General features: G+C 41.9%; 1 protein-coding gene across 2 annotated transcripts in view; it reads right to left on the bottom strand.

The window, feature by feature from the left end:
• LOC126261636 (phosphoenolpyruvate phosphomutase-like) overlaps window positions 1-17,784 on the bottom strand; it is a 53,228-nt gene that overhangs the window by 17,190 nt on the left and 18,254 nt on the right. For both annotated transcript variants that reach the window (XM_049958557.1, XM_049958558.1), the window contains exons 5-6: window positions 17,591-17,691; window positions 3,704-3,901 (exon numbers count right to left, since the gene is read on the bottom strand). In XM_049958557.1, coding sequence (XP_049814514.1) covers window positions 3,704-3,901; window positions 17,591-17,691 — 299 coding nt within the window. The remainder of the gene's footprint in view (window positions 1-3,703; window positions 3,902-17,590; window positions 17,692-17,784) is intronic.

The raw sequence follows: 17,784 nt of genomic DNA, 5'->3' as shown, positions 1-17,784 counted from the left end.
AATAGAAATAATTTATAAATTACTAAGTAGAGAGATTATGAACCAGAACCTACAGATTGGGGCATTATTCCAAATACTCATTAAGAGTGGAGAAGCTGTGGATCATTAGATCATCATTTTGCTCTCTTTTAAGAGTTTTAAAGTTTTGTATTCTATTGGTATTGTGTGGAAATGTATTGAAGAGAATTTTTGCTTTATGTAATCACTGTCTTGATGTATTGTTTTTGTGTGTAACATCAATATGAAAGTCATCCTTATTCTTGTTTCACAATTTGAACTTGCTATTCAGAATCAATGAGTCTTAATGAAACAGATACTTTAAAGTATAAATACAGCTGTCAGAGTTAAGATTTTTAATTCTTTAAAAATATCTCTGCATGATTCTCTGTAAGCAAAACCTTTCATTAATAATTACAGCTGTCTTCTGATACCCCACGAGCTTCATGAATGGGGGATCTGTGTACATCTGCCACATATGAGGGTTCCTGCAGAAAGTTCAAACTAACATCTTACATTTGCAGGCAGACAGATTAACAGTAATATGTGTGGGTGTGAGAAGAATAATACTCTGTGACTTCAATGGTTAACATATCCTCTACATTCTGAAAAAGTATCTGTCTTGTGTACAAGCAGAATAAAACTGCTCACATACTTGATATGGCTTTAAAACTCACACTGTAAAAACAAGAGTACTGATCATCTTGACATAGTCTGCATAAGCTGATTCACATAGTTACATCTCTTTACTAATGATTTTATTTCCACTTCTTTTCATATTCCTGAAGACTTTACTTCTTAAAATGATCTTCAGAGCACCACCTACTTAATAGCTTGTTTGTCTGTCTTTGGAATGAAATACAGCACTGATTCTGTGTATCAGGTATCCAACAGTTTGTTGGTAGGTTTGTGGAGGTATGTGGATTAGGTGTTTACACACAGGTCATGTAATTCACGTAAATAATGGGTCAAATTGCGTACGCAGTGATGGCGCTCGATAGCAGCCCAGATGGATTCCATAAGATTTCCATCAGGCAAAATTTGGTTGCTGAAACATCAAAGGGAGCTCAGTGTAATGTCCTCAAATCACAGCAGCACAGTTCTGGCTATGATACATGCACAATTATACGCCTGAAAGATGACGTCGCCATCAGGGAAGACATCAAGTATGAAGGGATGTAGGTGGTTTGCAGCTGTCAGTATGTCTTCAATTACTACCACAGGTTCCATTCAAGTGGAGGATAATGTCTCCCACAGCATAATACTGCTCTCACCAGCCTGAGTCCACAGAATGCTGCACATTTTGAACCACCATTCACCTCAATGATGGCATTTGTGAAGACAATTGTCAACCTAGTGTAGCAAAAATGTGACTCACCCAAAGAGCTAACACATTTCCACAGATCGATGATCAAACCCAGGTGGCCTCATGCCCACTGCAATCATAATTGATGATGACATTGGGTCAACATCTGAACATGTAGAAGAGGTCTGCTGCGGAGCTCAGTGTTCAACAATGTACATCTACATCTACATGGATACTCTGCAAATCACATTTAAGTGCCTGGCAGAAGGTTCATCAAACCACCTTCACAATTCTCTATTATTCCAATCTCGTATAGCACAAGGGAAGAATGAACACCTGCATCTTTCTGTAAGAGCTCTGATTTCCCTTATTTTATCTTGGTGGTCGTTCCTTCCTATGTAAGTCGGTGTCGACTAAATATTTTTGCATTCGGAGGAGCAAGTTGGTGATTGGAATTTCTTGAGAAGATTTCATCGCAACGAAAAACGCCTTCTTTTAATGATGTCCATCCCAAATCCTGTATCATTTCAGTGACACTCTCTCTGATATTTCGCGATAATACAAAACGTGCTGCCTTTCTTTGAACTTTTTCGATGTACTCAGTCAGTCCTATCTGGTAAGGATCCCACACCATGCAACAGTATTCTAAAAGTGTATGGACAAGCGTAGTGTAGGCAGTCTCCTTAGTAGGTCTGTTACATTTTCTAAGTGTCCTGCCAATAAAATGAAGTCTTTGGTTAGCCTTCCCCACAACATTTTCTGTGTGTTCCTTCCAATTTAAATTGTTCGTAATTGTAATACCTAGGTATTTAGTTGAATTTACGGCTTTTAGATTAGACTGGTTTATCTTGTAACCAAAGTTTAACGTGTTCCTTTTAGCACTCATGTGGATGACCTCACACTTTTCATTATTTAAGGTCAACTGCCACTTTTCGCACCATTCCATTATTTCTTCTAAATCATTTTGCAGTTTGTTTTGATCTTCTAATGACTTTATTAGTCGATAAACAACAGCATCATCTGCAAACAAACGAAGACGGCTGCTCAGATTGTCTCCCAAATCGTTTATAAAGGTAAGGAACAGCAAAGGGCCTATAACACTACCTTGGGGAATGCCTGAAATCACTTCTGTTTTACTCGATGACTTTCCATCAATTACAATGAACTATGACCTCTCTGACAGGATATCACAGATCCAGTCACATAACTGAGATGATATTCCATAAGCACGCAATTTCACTACGAGCCGCTTGTGTGGTATAGTGTCAAAAGCCTTCTGGAAATCTAGAAATACGGAATCAATCTTAAATCCCTCGTAAATAGTACTCAGCACTTCATGTGAATAAATGTACAATGAACGAAGTGCTCTGAAACACTTGTGCGTGCACCAACATTGTGTTCTTTTGGTAGAGTTGGCACAGATCACTGTCTATTGTATTTTACATAGCAGACAAGCCTCTGAACCCCATGTTCTGTGAAGTGTTGTACACATTCAACCATTCAGTGCCTAGAGGTAGTTTCACAGTCCATAGATGCTCACAACAGTAGCAGGTGAACATTCAACGAGCTTTACTGTTTTGGATATTCATTCACAGACACTGTGTAAAAATAATCTGCCCTTTCTCAAAGTCTCTTATCTCAATGGATTTCACCATTTGCAGCCATATTTTCACTATGGTGATCCTCCATCCATATCTGCTCTGCTTATGTACTTTTTCAGAATGTAGAGGATATGTTAACCATTGAAGTCACAGAGTATTATTCTTTCCACACCCACACATACTACTGTTAGTCTGTCTGCCTGCAAGTGTAAGATGTTAGTTCGAACTTTCTGCAGGAACCCTCGTATGTTAGACAATAGAATTAAATAGGTTTGTTATTCATAAATAAGTTGCTGCAAGTTCTAATTTGGTATATTGTGTATTGGAGATATTAGTAATGAGCTAACAACATTTACTTATGCAGAAAAGATAACACTGACAGATAATTTCAAAAATGAGAGAGAGAAATGTATGCGTACAAAGGTATTGCTCAGTTATTGCTGTAATGGTGCTATGTCTAGATTGAAGTAATTTAATTTTAAGATTGTTAAATTTAATTAAATAAGGGCTTCCATAAATAACATGAAATCATGAGAGTATGCCAACAGGTTGCCATAATGGAATATAGTGCAAGAAAACTCTTACTTCCAATGTTCCTGTGTGCCTCATTCATTAATACACAAAGGCTTAATGTTAAGTATATTTCACTACAGTAATCTGTTCTTAGATATGCTCCCTGTTTCTGTATACCTACTGACTGCCAACAGGAAGAATAGTTTAGGTTTGGGAGCTGTGTACGTCTTTCATATTTATCAGTTGCACTTGTCTAGTGCATATATCAATTGCACTGGCTGAATACCTTGTTTTGCCATTTCTTCATGAACGCTTCTATATCAGAGGGATCAGTCTTTTTGCTATGAATGAGAATGGCATCCGCTCCTGCTTCCTTGTAGGCTTCAGCTCTTTGCAGTGCTTCATCAAGTCCCCATCCAGCAATAAATGCTTCAACTCTTGCCACAACACAGAAATCTGGATCTTTTTGGTGGTCCTTGCAGGCCTAAAATGTAGATTTATTTAATTAAATAACTGGGCTACACATTTAAATCACAGTTGTACATAAAATGGAGAAAGACTTGTCAAGTGATTCTGAGGTGGACCGAAGAACTGCTTTATGTGAATGTGAATCTCAGTGCTTTTGATGCCACGAAATGCTGTTTTGACAAAATATATTATTTTGAAAATTTACTGAACTATTGCAGAAAATTGTTGCAAGTGTCACTTCATTGACATCTGGTCAGTAAATTTGTCATTCTAAAATTCATACCCAAATTATAATTTATGGACTCACGTTGACTAATTTTTTACACCATTACAGAAAATTTACAGTAAATTAGTGAAATTAAATAGCTCAGTGAAAAAATTATAACACATAATGGTGTAGAAAAACAATGTAGCCAAAATTCTTTTAAAGTAGAGCAGCAATAATACAAATTATCCGGAAGATAAAAGCAGAAAGCTACAATGTACCCACAGTCTTAAAACTGGACAGAACACATCATTTTTGTCTGATTTGCATTTGGAATAAGTGAGGGGGGGGGGGGGGGGGGACAATGGAGTAACAGAAGTATCATCTGCCTCACACTAATAATGTAATAAAGTGAAATGTGAACAGTATTTCAGAAAGAAATGTAAAATGTTATTGAAGAAATCTCTCTAGATTCTGATAGTAATGAAGTTGTCAAAAGAAAAAAGACCTCCATTCTTCAAAATTTTCCAGAAGAGCAAGCCAGTTGGGGAAGGGCGCCTTACAAGGTGCATCATGTCCATCGTGCATTGAGATCTTACCCCACTTTCTCATCGTCACATTGCAGTCCTGCCCATTCTCCATCTCTTGGACGAGGACACCTTCCTGGGTGCGTTTTCCACTGTGCACTACGCGGTGTCGATTTCTGCATCAATGATGACCATGGACTTCTTTGCACCTGATATCCAGCACGGTAGCCAGTCCATTGTGGTGGGGCTGCCATGTACCCTGTTGGTTGTAGCCCCCTGACCACACAGGGATCACTCTGCTAATGCCTGCACCGTTAACTCCCCAAGTATGCCAAGGGGTAGATGCCCATCCCCTTGTGGCATTAGGACTCTCGGGAATGGCCATCCTGCCAGGTTGCCTTTGCTGCAGCTGGGTGGCGCTCGTGGGGAGGGACCCTGGTCAGAGTGGGTGGCATCAGGGCGGATGACACACGATGAAGTGTAGTGCATCATCTCTTGCTGATGGTGAAACACCAGCAGTCTCTAAGCGATCACGAGCTCAATTCAACGCACAGAAGTATGACCCCCAAATCATTCCCCTCCCTGGCCACACCATGGGAGGAATGTCAGGTTAAGGAGGGCAGCGGATCTTATTCGCCCCAGTACCTTGTATGTTCGAGAGGTGATGGGGAATCTTTCATGACAATGAAACCTCAGTTTTTTGTTGAGCATTTAGAGGACAAGTTCGGGGAGGTGGAGGGCTTGTCCAAAATGAGATCTGGGTCAGTCTTGATCAAAACAGCATCCTCTGCCCAGTCGGGAGTTACTCACTTGTGAAAAGCTGGGGGATGTTTCTGTAACCATCACGCCCCATAAGAACTTAAATATGGTCCAGGGTATCATATTTCACAGAGACCTTCTTTTGCAGTCCGACAATGAGCTGTGCGCCAATTTAGAGCGGCGAGGTGTACATTTCGTCCGGCGTGTCCACTGGGGTCTGAAGGATAATCAGGTTGCCACTGGTGCTTTCATCTTGGCCTTTGAGGGTGATACATTACCCGAGAAAGTCGAGGTGATGGTCTATTGGTGTGACGTCAAGCCCTATATCCCTCCCCCGGTGCAGTGCTTTAAGTGCTGGAAGTTCAGCCATATGTCTTCCTGCTGTACTTCCAGTGTCGCATGCCAAGATTGTGGATGCCCATCACATCCCAATACTCCATGTGCCCTGCCTCCCATCTGTGTCAACTGTAGAGAGCACCATTCGCCTTGCTCGCCTAACTGCAGGATTCTTCAGAAACAAAGGAAAATCATGGAGTAAAAGACCCTGGACAGACTGACCTACACTGAGGCTAAGAGAGAATTTGAACACCTGCATCCTGTGCGTATGACATCGTCTTATGCCGCTGCTACAACAGTTCTGGCATCCCCAATTCTAAGCCAGAGAAGCGTAAGTCTTCTTTGGTTTCTCTCGCTAGGAAGGGGTACCTTGGGTCACTCCCTCCTTCTAGTGGGAAAGATGACACCCGCCAGTGGCTGAAGAGCCCAAAAGCAGCTGGTCATACGGCTTCACGCTCATCCTCAGTCCCAGAAACTGAGCCAATGAAGTCCTCCCAGCCAGGGAAACCCAAGGAGCTGCGAGAGAAATCCAAAAAGAAAACCCCTAAGACGAAGGAAATTGCGGTGGCACCAACACCACCACTACCTACAAACTCTGTGACTGAGGATGGGGTGGAGGTTTTGGCATCTGCTGAGGACCTAGATCTCGCCAGACCCTCAGATACAACGGATATAGGCTGCTCAGGCAATAAATTGGTGGAAGCAGGTGACTGATTCGTAAAGTGCCTCATTGAATGTTCCATGCCTTCCCAGTCTCACAATGTCATCCTCCAGTGTAAAATGCGGCGGTTTTTTCCACTGCCTGGCTGAGCTACGACAACTGTTAATCTTTAACCTGCTATCTGCATTGCCCTCCAGGAAACCTGGTTCCCAGCAATGCAGACCCCTGCTCTCCGCGGCTATAACGGATATTACAGGAACCGTAGCGAATATAATAAGAGTGTCAGGTGGAGTTTGCGTTTATGTCCTAAACTTGGTCTGTAGTGAAATGTGCCTCTTCAAACCCTTCTTGAAGCTGTGGCTGTCAGAATAAGGACGACGCAGGAAATAACTCGCTGCAATGTATATCTTTCTCCAGGTGGTGCAGCACTCCTGAATGTATTAGCTGCACTTGATTGATCAATTCCCTAAACCTTTCCTACTACCGGGAGATTTTAATGCCCATAACCGATTGTGGGGTGGTACCATGCTTACTGGCCAAGGCAGAGATGTCGAAACTTTACTGTTGCAATTTGACCTCTGCCTCTTAAATACTGGGGCTGCCACACATTTCAGTGTGGCTCATGGTAGTTACTCAGCCACTGATATATCAGTTTGCAGGCGGCCGCGGTGGCTGAGCGGTTCTAGGCGCTTCAGTCCGGAACCGCGCTGGTGCTACGGTCGCAGGTTTGAATCCTGCCTTGGGCATGGATGTGTGTGATGTCCTTAGGTTAGTTAGGTTTAAGTAGTTTTAAGTTCTAGGGGACTTATGACCTCAGATGTTAAGTCCCATAGTGCTCAGAGCCATTTGAACCATTTTTGTCAGGCACACGGACGCCTGCCCAGATGGGCTTTGAACAAGGCGGACTGGGGAACTTTCACATCTGCTGTCACCGCTGAATCTATCCCATACGGTAACATCGATGTGATGGTTGGGCAGGTGACTAGCACAATTGTTTCTGTGGCAGAAAACGCAATCCTTCGCTCTTTAGGGTGCCCGAGGCATAAGACAGTCCCTTGGTGGTCGCTGGAAGTCGCTGAAGCAATTAAGGAGCGTCGGCAATCTCTACAGCGGCATAAGTGGCACCCTTTCTTGGAACACCTCATAGCCTTTAAACAGCTCTGTGCCCGTGTTTGCTACCTTATGAAACAACGGAAGGAGGAGTGTTGGGAGAGATACGTCTCCACCATTGGGTGCCACACGTCACCTTCCCAAGTCTGGACAAAGATAAAACGTCTTTTCGGATACCAGGCCCCAAAAGCTGAGCCCGGTGTTACCATAAATGGCGAGTTATGTACCGATGCAAACGCGATTGCTGAGCACTTTTCTCGAGACTCTGCGTCGGAGAATTACCCCCCAGCCTATCACACACTGAAATGGCGGCTGGAAGGGATCGTCCTCTCATTCACCACACACTGCAGTGAATCCTGTAACGCCCCATTTACAGAGTGGGAGCCATTGCACATCGCTCCGACACAGCTCCTGAGCCTAATCGCATCCACAGCCAGATGACTAAACATCTCTCATCTGACTACAAGCGACATTTTCTTGTCATCTTCACCTGGATCTGCTGCGATGGCGTCTTTCCATCGTGATGACGGGAGAGCACCATCATTCCGGTACTCAAACCCAGTAAAAACCCGCTTGATGTGGACAGTTTGTTTTTTTGGTTGGGGGGCGCAAAACTGCTACGATATGATGTGGATAGCTATCAGTCCATCAGCCTCAACAACGTTCTTTGTAAGCTGCTGGAACATATGGTATTTTGGTGGTTGGGTTGGGTCGGGTCCTGGAGTCACATGGCTTGCTGGCTCCATGTCAGGGCAGCTTTTGCCAGGGTTGCTCTACCACTGATAATCTTGTGTCCATTGATTCTGCCATCCGAACAGCCTTTTCCAGACGGCAACACCTGATTGCTGTCTTTTTTGACTTACGTAAAGCATACGACACGACTTGGCGACGTCTTATCCTTGCCACATTGTGTACGGGGACCACTCCAGATTTTTATCCAAAACTTCTTGTCGCTCCGTACTTTCCGTGTCCAGGTTGGTGACTCCCATAGTTCCATCCATATCCAGGAGAATGGAGTCCCGCAGGGCTCTGTATAGAGTGTCTCTCTATTTTTAGCGGCCATTAACGGCCTAGCAGCAGCTGTCAGGCCCTCCGTCTCACCTTCTCTGTATGCAGACGACTTCTGCATTTCGTACTGCTCCTCTAGTACTGTTGTTGCTGAGCAGCACCTCCAGGAAGCCATCCACAAGGCGCAGTCATGGACTCTAGCCCATGGCTTCCAGTTTCAGCCACAAAGTCGTGTGTCATGCACTTCTGTCAGTGTCGTACCGTTCACCCGGATCCCACACTTTACCTTAATGATGACCCACTCACTGTAGTGGAGACATACCAATTCCTAGGACTGGTTTTCGACGCTCGATTGACTTGGCTCCCTCATCTTCTTCAGCTTAAGCAGAAGTGCTGGCAGCACCTCAATGCCCTCCATTGCCCAAGCAACACCATTTGGGCTGCAGATCGCTGTACGCTGCTGAAGCTCTACAGAGCCCTTGTCCAATCCCGAATTGACTATGGGAATGTGGTTTATGGTTCAGCAGCGCCTTCAGTATTGCATTTACTCGACCCTGTACACCACTGTGGGGTTCGATTAGCGACAGGAGCTTTTAAGACGAGTCCAGTGACCAGTGTACTGGTGGAGGCTGGTGGCCCTCCACTGCAGATCAGACGTGCACAACTGCTCGCCAGTTATGCAGCACACATTCATAGTTCCCCTGAGCATCCGAATAACCATCTCCTTTTCCAACCCATGGCAGTCCATCTCCCACATTGGCAGCCCAGATTGGGGCAAACGATTGCGGTTCACGTGCGGTCCCTTCACTCCGAACTGGAGTCCTTCCCTTTACCACCCCTACTTGCGGGCAGTCTGTTCACATATGCCTCCATGGTGTACACCTCGGCTGCAGCTTTGTCTGGACCTTTTGTAAAGCCATAAGGACTCCATTAATCCCACTGCTCTCCGCTGTCACTTCCTCTCAATTCTTGACGTGTTCTGGGTCTCTGAAGTGGTTTACACCAACAGCTCAATGGCTGATGGTCACATAGGCTTTGCATATGTTCATGGAGGACGTGTTGAGTATATCTGCTCATGCCCTGGCGAGTCATTTCTCCCGTGTAACGACTCATTGAGCAGCCTACAAGCTATCGACCAGTGCTACGCTTGCCACCCTCTGGTAGTGTCCATTCAGGAGTCCATCTATGCCCTGGAACAGTCCCGCTGTTCCGTGGTGTTTGTGTGGACCCCAATACACGTGGGAATTCCAGGCAACGAACTTGCCGACAGGCTGGCCAAACAGGTGATGCGGAAACCGCTTCTGGAGATAAGCATCCCTGAAGCTGACCTACGTTCTGTCTTACACCACAGGGTTTTCCAGCTTTGGGAGACGGAATGGCATAACAGCACACACAAAAAACTGCATGTCATTAAGGAGACTATGAATGTGTGGAAGTTTTCCATGCAGGCCTCTTGCAGGGAATCAGTTGTCCTCTGCCGGCTCTGCATTGGCCATACGTGGCTAACGCATAGTTATCTACTCTGTCGTGAGGACCCACCTCAGTGTCGCTGTGGCTCCCAAATGACAGTCGTCCACCTCTTGCTGGACTGCCCACTTTTAGCTGATCTGCGGCAGACTTTTAACTTTTCCAGCACCCTGCCTTCGGTGTTGGGTGACAATGCCTCCACAGCAGCTTTAGTTTTATGTTTTATCTGTGAGAGTGGATTTTATACTTCTATGTAGGTTTTAATGCATGTCCTTTGTCCCTCCATGTCCTCCACCCTAGTGCTTTTAGGGTGGAGGTTTTAATGTGTTGCAGAGTGGCTGACTTTCCCTTTTTATTCTCGTGGTTGGCCAGCCACTGTAATCTGCTTTCATATTTTACTCCCTTCTGTTTCTAGCATCTCTCTGTCGTTTTCTTGTCCTCTTTTGTTCCTTTTAGTATTCGTTGCCTTCCCTTCATTCTTGTGGCTTTTCCTTTCTTTCCGTTTTGTGTTGTATGTTTCATCCGTTTTATTCTCCCTTGTGGCATTGTTTTATTAGGAACAAGGGACCAATGGCCCTGTAGTTTGGTTCCTTCTCCTGCCTTTAAACCAACCAACCAAGAATGGGAAAATAATTTTCTGGAGTTTTATAAACTGTGGTATTGAGCTAGGCACAAAATCAACAATTATGGGAATACACTAAGAAAACTCTCCGCTGAAGAGAAGGGAACACAGCAGCTACTAGTAAACACCACTTTTCAAGAAAATACTTCCTGAAAAAATCTAATGTGGGAACAATACAGGTATGCCAAATAATGTATCTGTATACTCTAGAGAAATATAACAATGGTGGCATTTCTTATGAAGATGGTAGAGGGAAAAACATACACCAAATGAAGCAGAACAAAGTATTATGAATCACATTGCTATATTTCCTGCTTTCTGTAACCATCATTACAGATCATACAGAGAAAATAAATACTTAAACTCTTACTTCCCGACAACTAATATGTGTAGATTATATGACACTTTGTGAAGAACAGCATTTATGTTATGTTTCGGAGGCCATTTACCCTACAATATTTGTCAAAAATTTTAGCTTGTCCCTCTGCTTCAGCTGAAAATAATTGCTAATGAGGGAGCAAAAATTAAAGTAGAAGAAGAAACGAAAGTTCATCTAAATTTAGCAGACTCTAGCTATGAGCAGAAGAATTATTTAGGAATAAAGGAGGCAACTCACTGAGGCAGAAGTGTTGCGTTGTTGACAGGTATACAAACAAAATATTCAGAACTTTGATTTGCTAGCTCTTCCAGCACTTCTGCCTTTTGAAGAGTCACCTCCTTTATTCCTTAATAATCCATTATTCTCAGCCAGAACTTTCTGTGCATTATTATGAGCAGAAGAATGTCATCAAAGAGAGAAGTAGGGAAAATCAAAACTTTATTAATTTTATTTCCTTTGCTTCAGTTTGCAAAAGTGTTTCCCAACACAATTTTATACAGACGGATAGCTTTGTTTAAACTGTTGCTGTGGATACTCTATTTTTATGTAACCAACCAACAGAAATCCACAGAGTGTTATATGTGGGATGAAAGTACTGCTGACTGTGGAGGAAGTGAAACAGATTCTTAACACACAAACAAATGCTATCATTACTGGAAGAAGTCATTGAGGTTAACATGTGTAACAACTCCAGCAGTGACCAGAACAGGAATATCATTTTCTCAGTCATGGTTGTGAATGCATTTTGTGAGGAAAAATGCTGTAGTAGTATTAATCATAAGTTCCTTGAATATGATCACATATACATGGAGTCTGGCTGCATTCATGCAGCTATCAATAAAACTGCAAGAATTTATGCTCCTAGGAATCAAGATAATTTGATCAGATTAGTTCCTAGGAAACCCCAGATATAGCTGAACTTGAACAGTGCAATTTCACTGAAGTTATTTGTTCAAATGGCTCTGAGCACTACGCGGCTTAACTTCTGAGGTCATCAGTCACCTAGAACTTAGAACTAATTAAGCCTAAATAACCTAAGGACATCACACACATCCATGCCCGAGCTAGGATTCGAACCTGCGACCGTAGTGGTCGCTCGGATCCAGACTGTAGTGCCTAGAACTACACGGCCACTCTGGCCGGCCGAAGTTATTTGTCAGTGTAATGTTTATAGACAGCAAAATATATTGAGAGAGTCAGTCTCTTGGCTAAAGATAAAATGCTTGCAGTACAGGAGTAATCCACCTGAGAACGTATACTACAGATCTGCCTTCAATCCACAAAAAGCAATCAAGGTATTAAATGTAACAAGAAAGGACAAATATTCAGTAAATCATGACATACAACCCATTCACTTATGTGTACGATTATTATAGAAAAAGGTCAGAGACCTATAATTGTTAATGTATTTTACCACAGACTTTACCAGGCCATCCAGGAGACAGTGTAGAGCACTTACCAGATGACATTGCAACGTAAAAATTAAATTTTATTTCAGTTTTAAAGAGTTGTTTCATCTATCTTAACTTTGGACTGACACACACAGTGATGATTACATATTTAGAATACCTTCTACACAATAACATATAGCATTATCTAATACTGCTTCTCTTTATACCAACATTTGGTGCTCAGAAAGAGAATTAGACCATGCACTAATTTTAATTATACAAGTACCAGATTTTACTGTATTGCAAACAGGAAAAATAGGCATGTTTAACAATTAACAAATTTCATAAAAACAACCAATGTTTAAAAGTTACTGAAACTCATTCAACAGAAATCAAACTACGTCTGAAAAATTCTGACTGAGAGAAGCAAAATAAAATAATGAGAAGTCCAGGATGAAATAACAACAAAATAGAAAGGACAAATTGTTACTCATCACATTGTGGAAATGTTTAGTCACAGACAGGCACAGTATGAAAAAATGCTAGAAATATTTCAGTTTTTCACATTTTCCTTCTTCAGAAGTGTAAAAAAAAAAAAAAAAAGGAAAACCCTCACTCACGTGGCTCCTGTCTTGTGACCTACTGCCTCATGTAAGTGTTCAGTAGCAATTTGTCCTTTCCATATTATTTTAATTGAGAAAAGTGCTAGAGAACTTTCAGGTAGCACACATAATAGCATTTATAATCATATTTATTAATGCTACTTATTAAGCTGCACGATAAGGTATTAAAGCTATTAATGGCATTGGTATTTTTCTCCTTTTTTCTTGGATTAAGCCATGGACTTGTGTATGAATAAATAGTGGTGACTGTATGCCTTGACAGGAGGCCATATTTCAAAAAGAAAATCATTGGTAACCATAGCCTACATACAAACACAAGTCATACTTTGAGTACAAAAATAACCTTTGGGGCATGGAATTAATAATACATCATCAAAAATACTTAGACTGGGTTTTCTCTTCACACTGCATTACCTACACACATTTTGAGAAAACGAAATGCAGCATTGAGGGAGTAGCACTCTGTGTTTAATACGATATGCAATGTAATTTACTCTCTTCTCCATATAGATCTGTAGTGACAAGCACTCCCTCTCCCAATACACCAAGGGTCTTACTAAGGTCATCTCAGACCGAAATTACTCTACCAACTCTGTACAGAAACATATCTCCTGTGTCTTGTCTCTCCAGTCACCCACAGCCTCCCACATTCCCATTGTCTGATCTCAAAGAAGTACTCCCCTGCTGCTCAGTACCACACAGAACTGGAGCGACTGAATCATATTCTCCACCAGTGTGTTGGCTACCTCTCATTGTGTTTTGAAATGAGGAATATCCTTCCCAGTGGTATTCCACTGCCTACCGAACCTATATGGTGTCCTTGTCCTTCTTTGTTCCACCCCTGCTGCCAACCCCTTGCCTCATAGGTCATATCCCTGCAACATGCAATTGACCTAGATGCAAGACCTGCCCCATACATACTCTATCCACCACCTATACCAGTCCACTCGCAGGCGTCTCTTATCCCATCAAAGACAGTGCTACCTGTGCAAGCAGTCATGTAATCCACAAGCTTTCTATGTGGGCATGGTAAGCTCTGCATGAACAGACACTGACAAACTGTAACCAAGACACATGAATCACCAGTTGCAGAACATGCTGCCCAGCACAATGTGTTTCACTTTGGCGATTGCTTCACAGACTGTACCATCTGGATCCTTCCTACCATCACTAGCTTTGCCATATATCCTGCATTCCCATAACCCCTCCTCCCCCTCCCGCCCTAGCCTCAACCTTTGCTAGTCCCTTTTCTTCACATACCTATCCCCTTCCCTGCTTCCACTCAAGCACTATACAACCTTTTGTTCCACTAATGCACACAGTAATCTTCTACCCTTCCTCTACTTCACTCCTTTCCCCAGCCCAACCTGAAACTGTCCAGCTGCACCTAGCAGCCCTATACTGTCCCCACCATGTCCCAGCATGCTCCTACAAACAGAACTACATCTTCTCCCACCCACACTACACTATCTCTCCTCCTCACCATCTCAAAAGCTCAAATGTGTAGCAATATTTTTGTTGTGCCTGTCCGCAACACAAGGTCTCCTCTATATGGTGAGTAGCAATCTACCATTTTCATAATGTTACCATTATTTCAACCTGGATTTTCCATTATTTAATTTTACCTATACATTGATTATTTATGTGAAAGGATGAAGTCCATTAAATATATACTACTTGTACTATCAGTAGACAATACTTGATAGGATATTGCACTTAATCCTATGTCTCGTGTGTTCCAAATCACACTTGGGCAATACAAAGTAAGTATATAAGCTCTACATCAGTGAAACAGCTACCATTCAGATTTATTTGGTCTCAGAAACCACACACAGCTGCCCATCAAATTCTCCTTGCTGGAACTGCTATATCTTTGGTGAGCACTTTGGCTCTCATTATCATGGCATAAATTTATGTAAAATTGATGCTAGATTATTCTGATGAAGCACAGTAAACCCCTAAGGTTGTTGTATTTAATGTGCTTTATCTTCAGCTAAAGGTGACTTCAAGGGAGTTCCTTTGGAAGCACAACTTTGTTTATACTTCACCAGTGACTGTAGATTCAGATTGTAATTCTTTGAAATTTAGTGTTACATTTGGTGTCTACATATAAAACAGTTTGATTCTCCTTTTATGAAAAGCATTATTTCGGTGCAACATATGCCTTTCACTGTGTTTTTTAATTTGCTATTTCATGGGTTTCATTGCTTTGAAGTCTACCTCTTCCCTACTTACAGCAGTAAACCTTTTGGAAACCTTAGCAACTGCCTGTTGCCATTATTCTGCAACATACATCATTCATTGACAGTGATGTTTAGTTGTTTCAAAGACCCTGAAACATGATGAGTCTAAAATACTGTCCCATTGTGGCTGACTAATTCAGTGTCTGTATTGTCCATGACCTACAGCCCAGAACTTCACAAAATGTGCAAGAAGTGACAGAACTTCTGTTTTGCACATGCACCCCCCCCCCCCACTCCCTCCACTCCTCCCTGTGCCAGCTGTCCACCCCAACCCACAGTTGTCATCAAAATCTTCAGTGTGCAGTGTGCTTCACAGTTGATGGGGGGTGGCGATAAGTAATGTTTGAGAAACTTCAGTAAACAGTAAATTATTTCTAGGAAGCCCATTACAGCAGTACTCTCATCCCACAAGTACGTTGTTACTATACCTTCTCTTAGAACATGTATGAAAAAATTTTTAGGTCCATAGTTGCCATACATAATACACTTTCATCCAGGTGAGTGTTAGTGTGGGGGAAAAAAATTTCAAGAGTCTGAAAACAATTGAAACAACGAGTGATCATTTTCTGCCTTCTCATCTGAATTGTTCTTAATCTACGAGGGCCGTTCAGAAAGTAACCTCCGGTTGATTTAAAAAAATACACCAAGTTAAATAAAAATATTTTAATATATACATCTTACAACTACATCTTTGCACTATTTTTCTACATAGTCTCCATAGCGATTGAGGCACTTATCGTATCTCTTCACAAGCTTTGAAATTCCTTCTGCATAAAAATCACCTGCTTGTGCCTGGAGCCAGCCTGTGACTGCATCTTTGAGCTTAGAGAGTCTTAGAAATCTGTGGAAAACCAGTAGACAACTCCGACATTGAGAAACGTCGATTTTCACGAACTTTTGCATCAACTGTCTGAACGAGTTCATCAGTCACCAATGATGGTCTACCACTCCTCTCTTCATCATGAACGTTTTCTCATCCACTTTTAAATAAACGTACCCATTCACGGACAACTCCTTCACTCATAACTCTTGGTCCGTACACGGCACAAAGCTCACGATGAATAGCTGCTGCAGAATATCCTTTGGCTGTTAAAAACCTTATGACAGCACGCACTTCACATTTGGCGGGGTTTTCTATTGCATGACACATTTCAAACTGCCACAAAAACTAAACTAGCGCAGGTACGACGTTCACTCGACCACGGCTTGATGCCGACTGACCTGTTGAGTGCGTGAACGCACAGATGGCGTCGCTACTCCCCCCACAACCCGCACTGTGACCAATCAGAGGTTACTTTCTGAACCGCCCTCGTATTTCACTTTTTCAGAGATGCAACCTGCCTCAATTATTACTGCCTATGAAGCTGATGGTTTCCCATGTTCGATATACTGTCATCATTTCATATTGTCCTTTACACTAAGATTTTTGAATACTGTAGGCATGGGCAATGAAAAGTACAACAGTGTAATGCCAGAGGAGAAGTATAAGCTGCTTCCAGTGTTTCTATTTTGTTTCAAAACAAAATAATATTGCTTTCACAGAATTTTCTGTTTATTTCTGTACAACATTTTACTAACATTTACTGATGCTGAGCAGAAGTGATAACACTGAAATGTGTATATGATCCACTATATCTGAATATTTACTTTGCTTTTATGTCAAAACAGCCTTAGAATTTAGCTTTAGCACATGAATCAGTGTTAAGAAGCTATAGAAAAAGATCAAGCAAATTAGTGTTACATGTAGAGTGGGAAATAACTATTAGCAGAGGAACTGACGTCAGAGCTTATTGTCATTAAAACATATTCATACTCTTAAATACCCTCACATGATTCAGATTTTTGTGATTTTTCTCTGAATTATACGTGAAAATATAACTTTCCAAAACACTTTGAGGCTCATAACCTGTAACAGCATCCATAGGTACCACTTTTGAATCATGACACACACACTCTGATGGTTGGAACTAGTGGAGAAAAATTGAACTTCACAGTTATCTTCTTTGGTCACCAAACTGTACAGTTTAAATCTGACTTAATATTTATTTCTCTTGCTAGATCTCAGAATCTTATGGATTCACAAGTTACATTTCTTGTCCTCTGAACAGAAGACAGTCATATCCATTCAGTGCTGTTCACCTCTCCATATACCCTGAAACTGTACTCACCTTCATTGGCTTCTGAGCATCTTAATTGATATATACACTGCATGTGATTGCCGGTAGTTTGTGGGTGCAGAAGATAGTGACAATGCTCTTTCACCATATTCAGTGTACTATTGCTTTGTTCCATATGTCAGATACAGACCCTCTGTAAAATACTTACACAAAAATCATGATTTCAGAGAATGACTCCAAGTTGGTAATTAAAGTACCTTAATTTTCAAAGCAAATTCTTCCACATCTGCCAGTGGTTGTTGTCTTCCATCAAGTAATGAATTTGTTTTTGGAAAACATTTATCTTCGATGCAACAGCCTGCGAACACATTAAGTCAATAAAATTTAAAATTGTTGAAGCCTAGAATATACTGAAAAATGGGTAAGCTTTCTAGGACTGCAATTGTGATTT

This window comes from Schistocerca nitens, chromosome 1 (assembly GCF_023898315.1).
Source record: "Schistocerca nitens isolate TAMUIC-IGC-003100 chromosome 1, iqSchNite1.1, whole genome shotgun sequence".
In the NCBI taxonomy this organism is placed as follows: domain Eukaryota; kingdom Metazoa; phylum Arthropoda; class Insecta; order Orthoptera; family Acrididae; genus Schistocerca; species Schistocerca nitens.
Note: the sequence above shows the minus strand (reverse complement) of the source record. Positions and strands in the feature narration are given on the sequence as shown.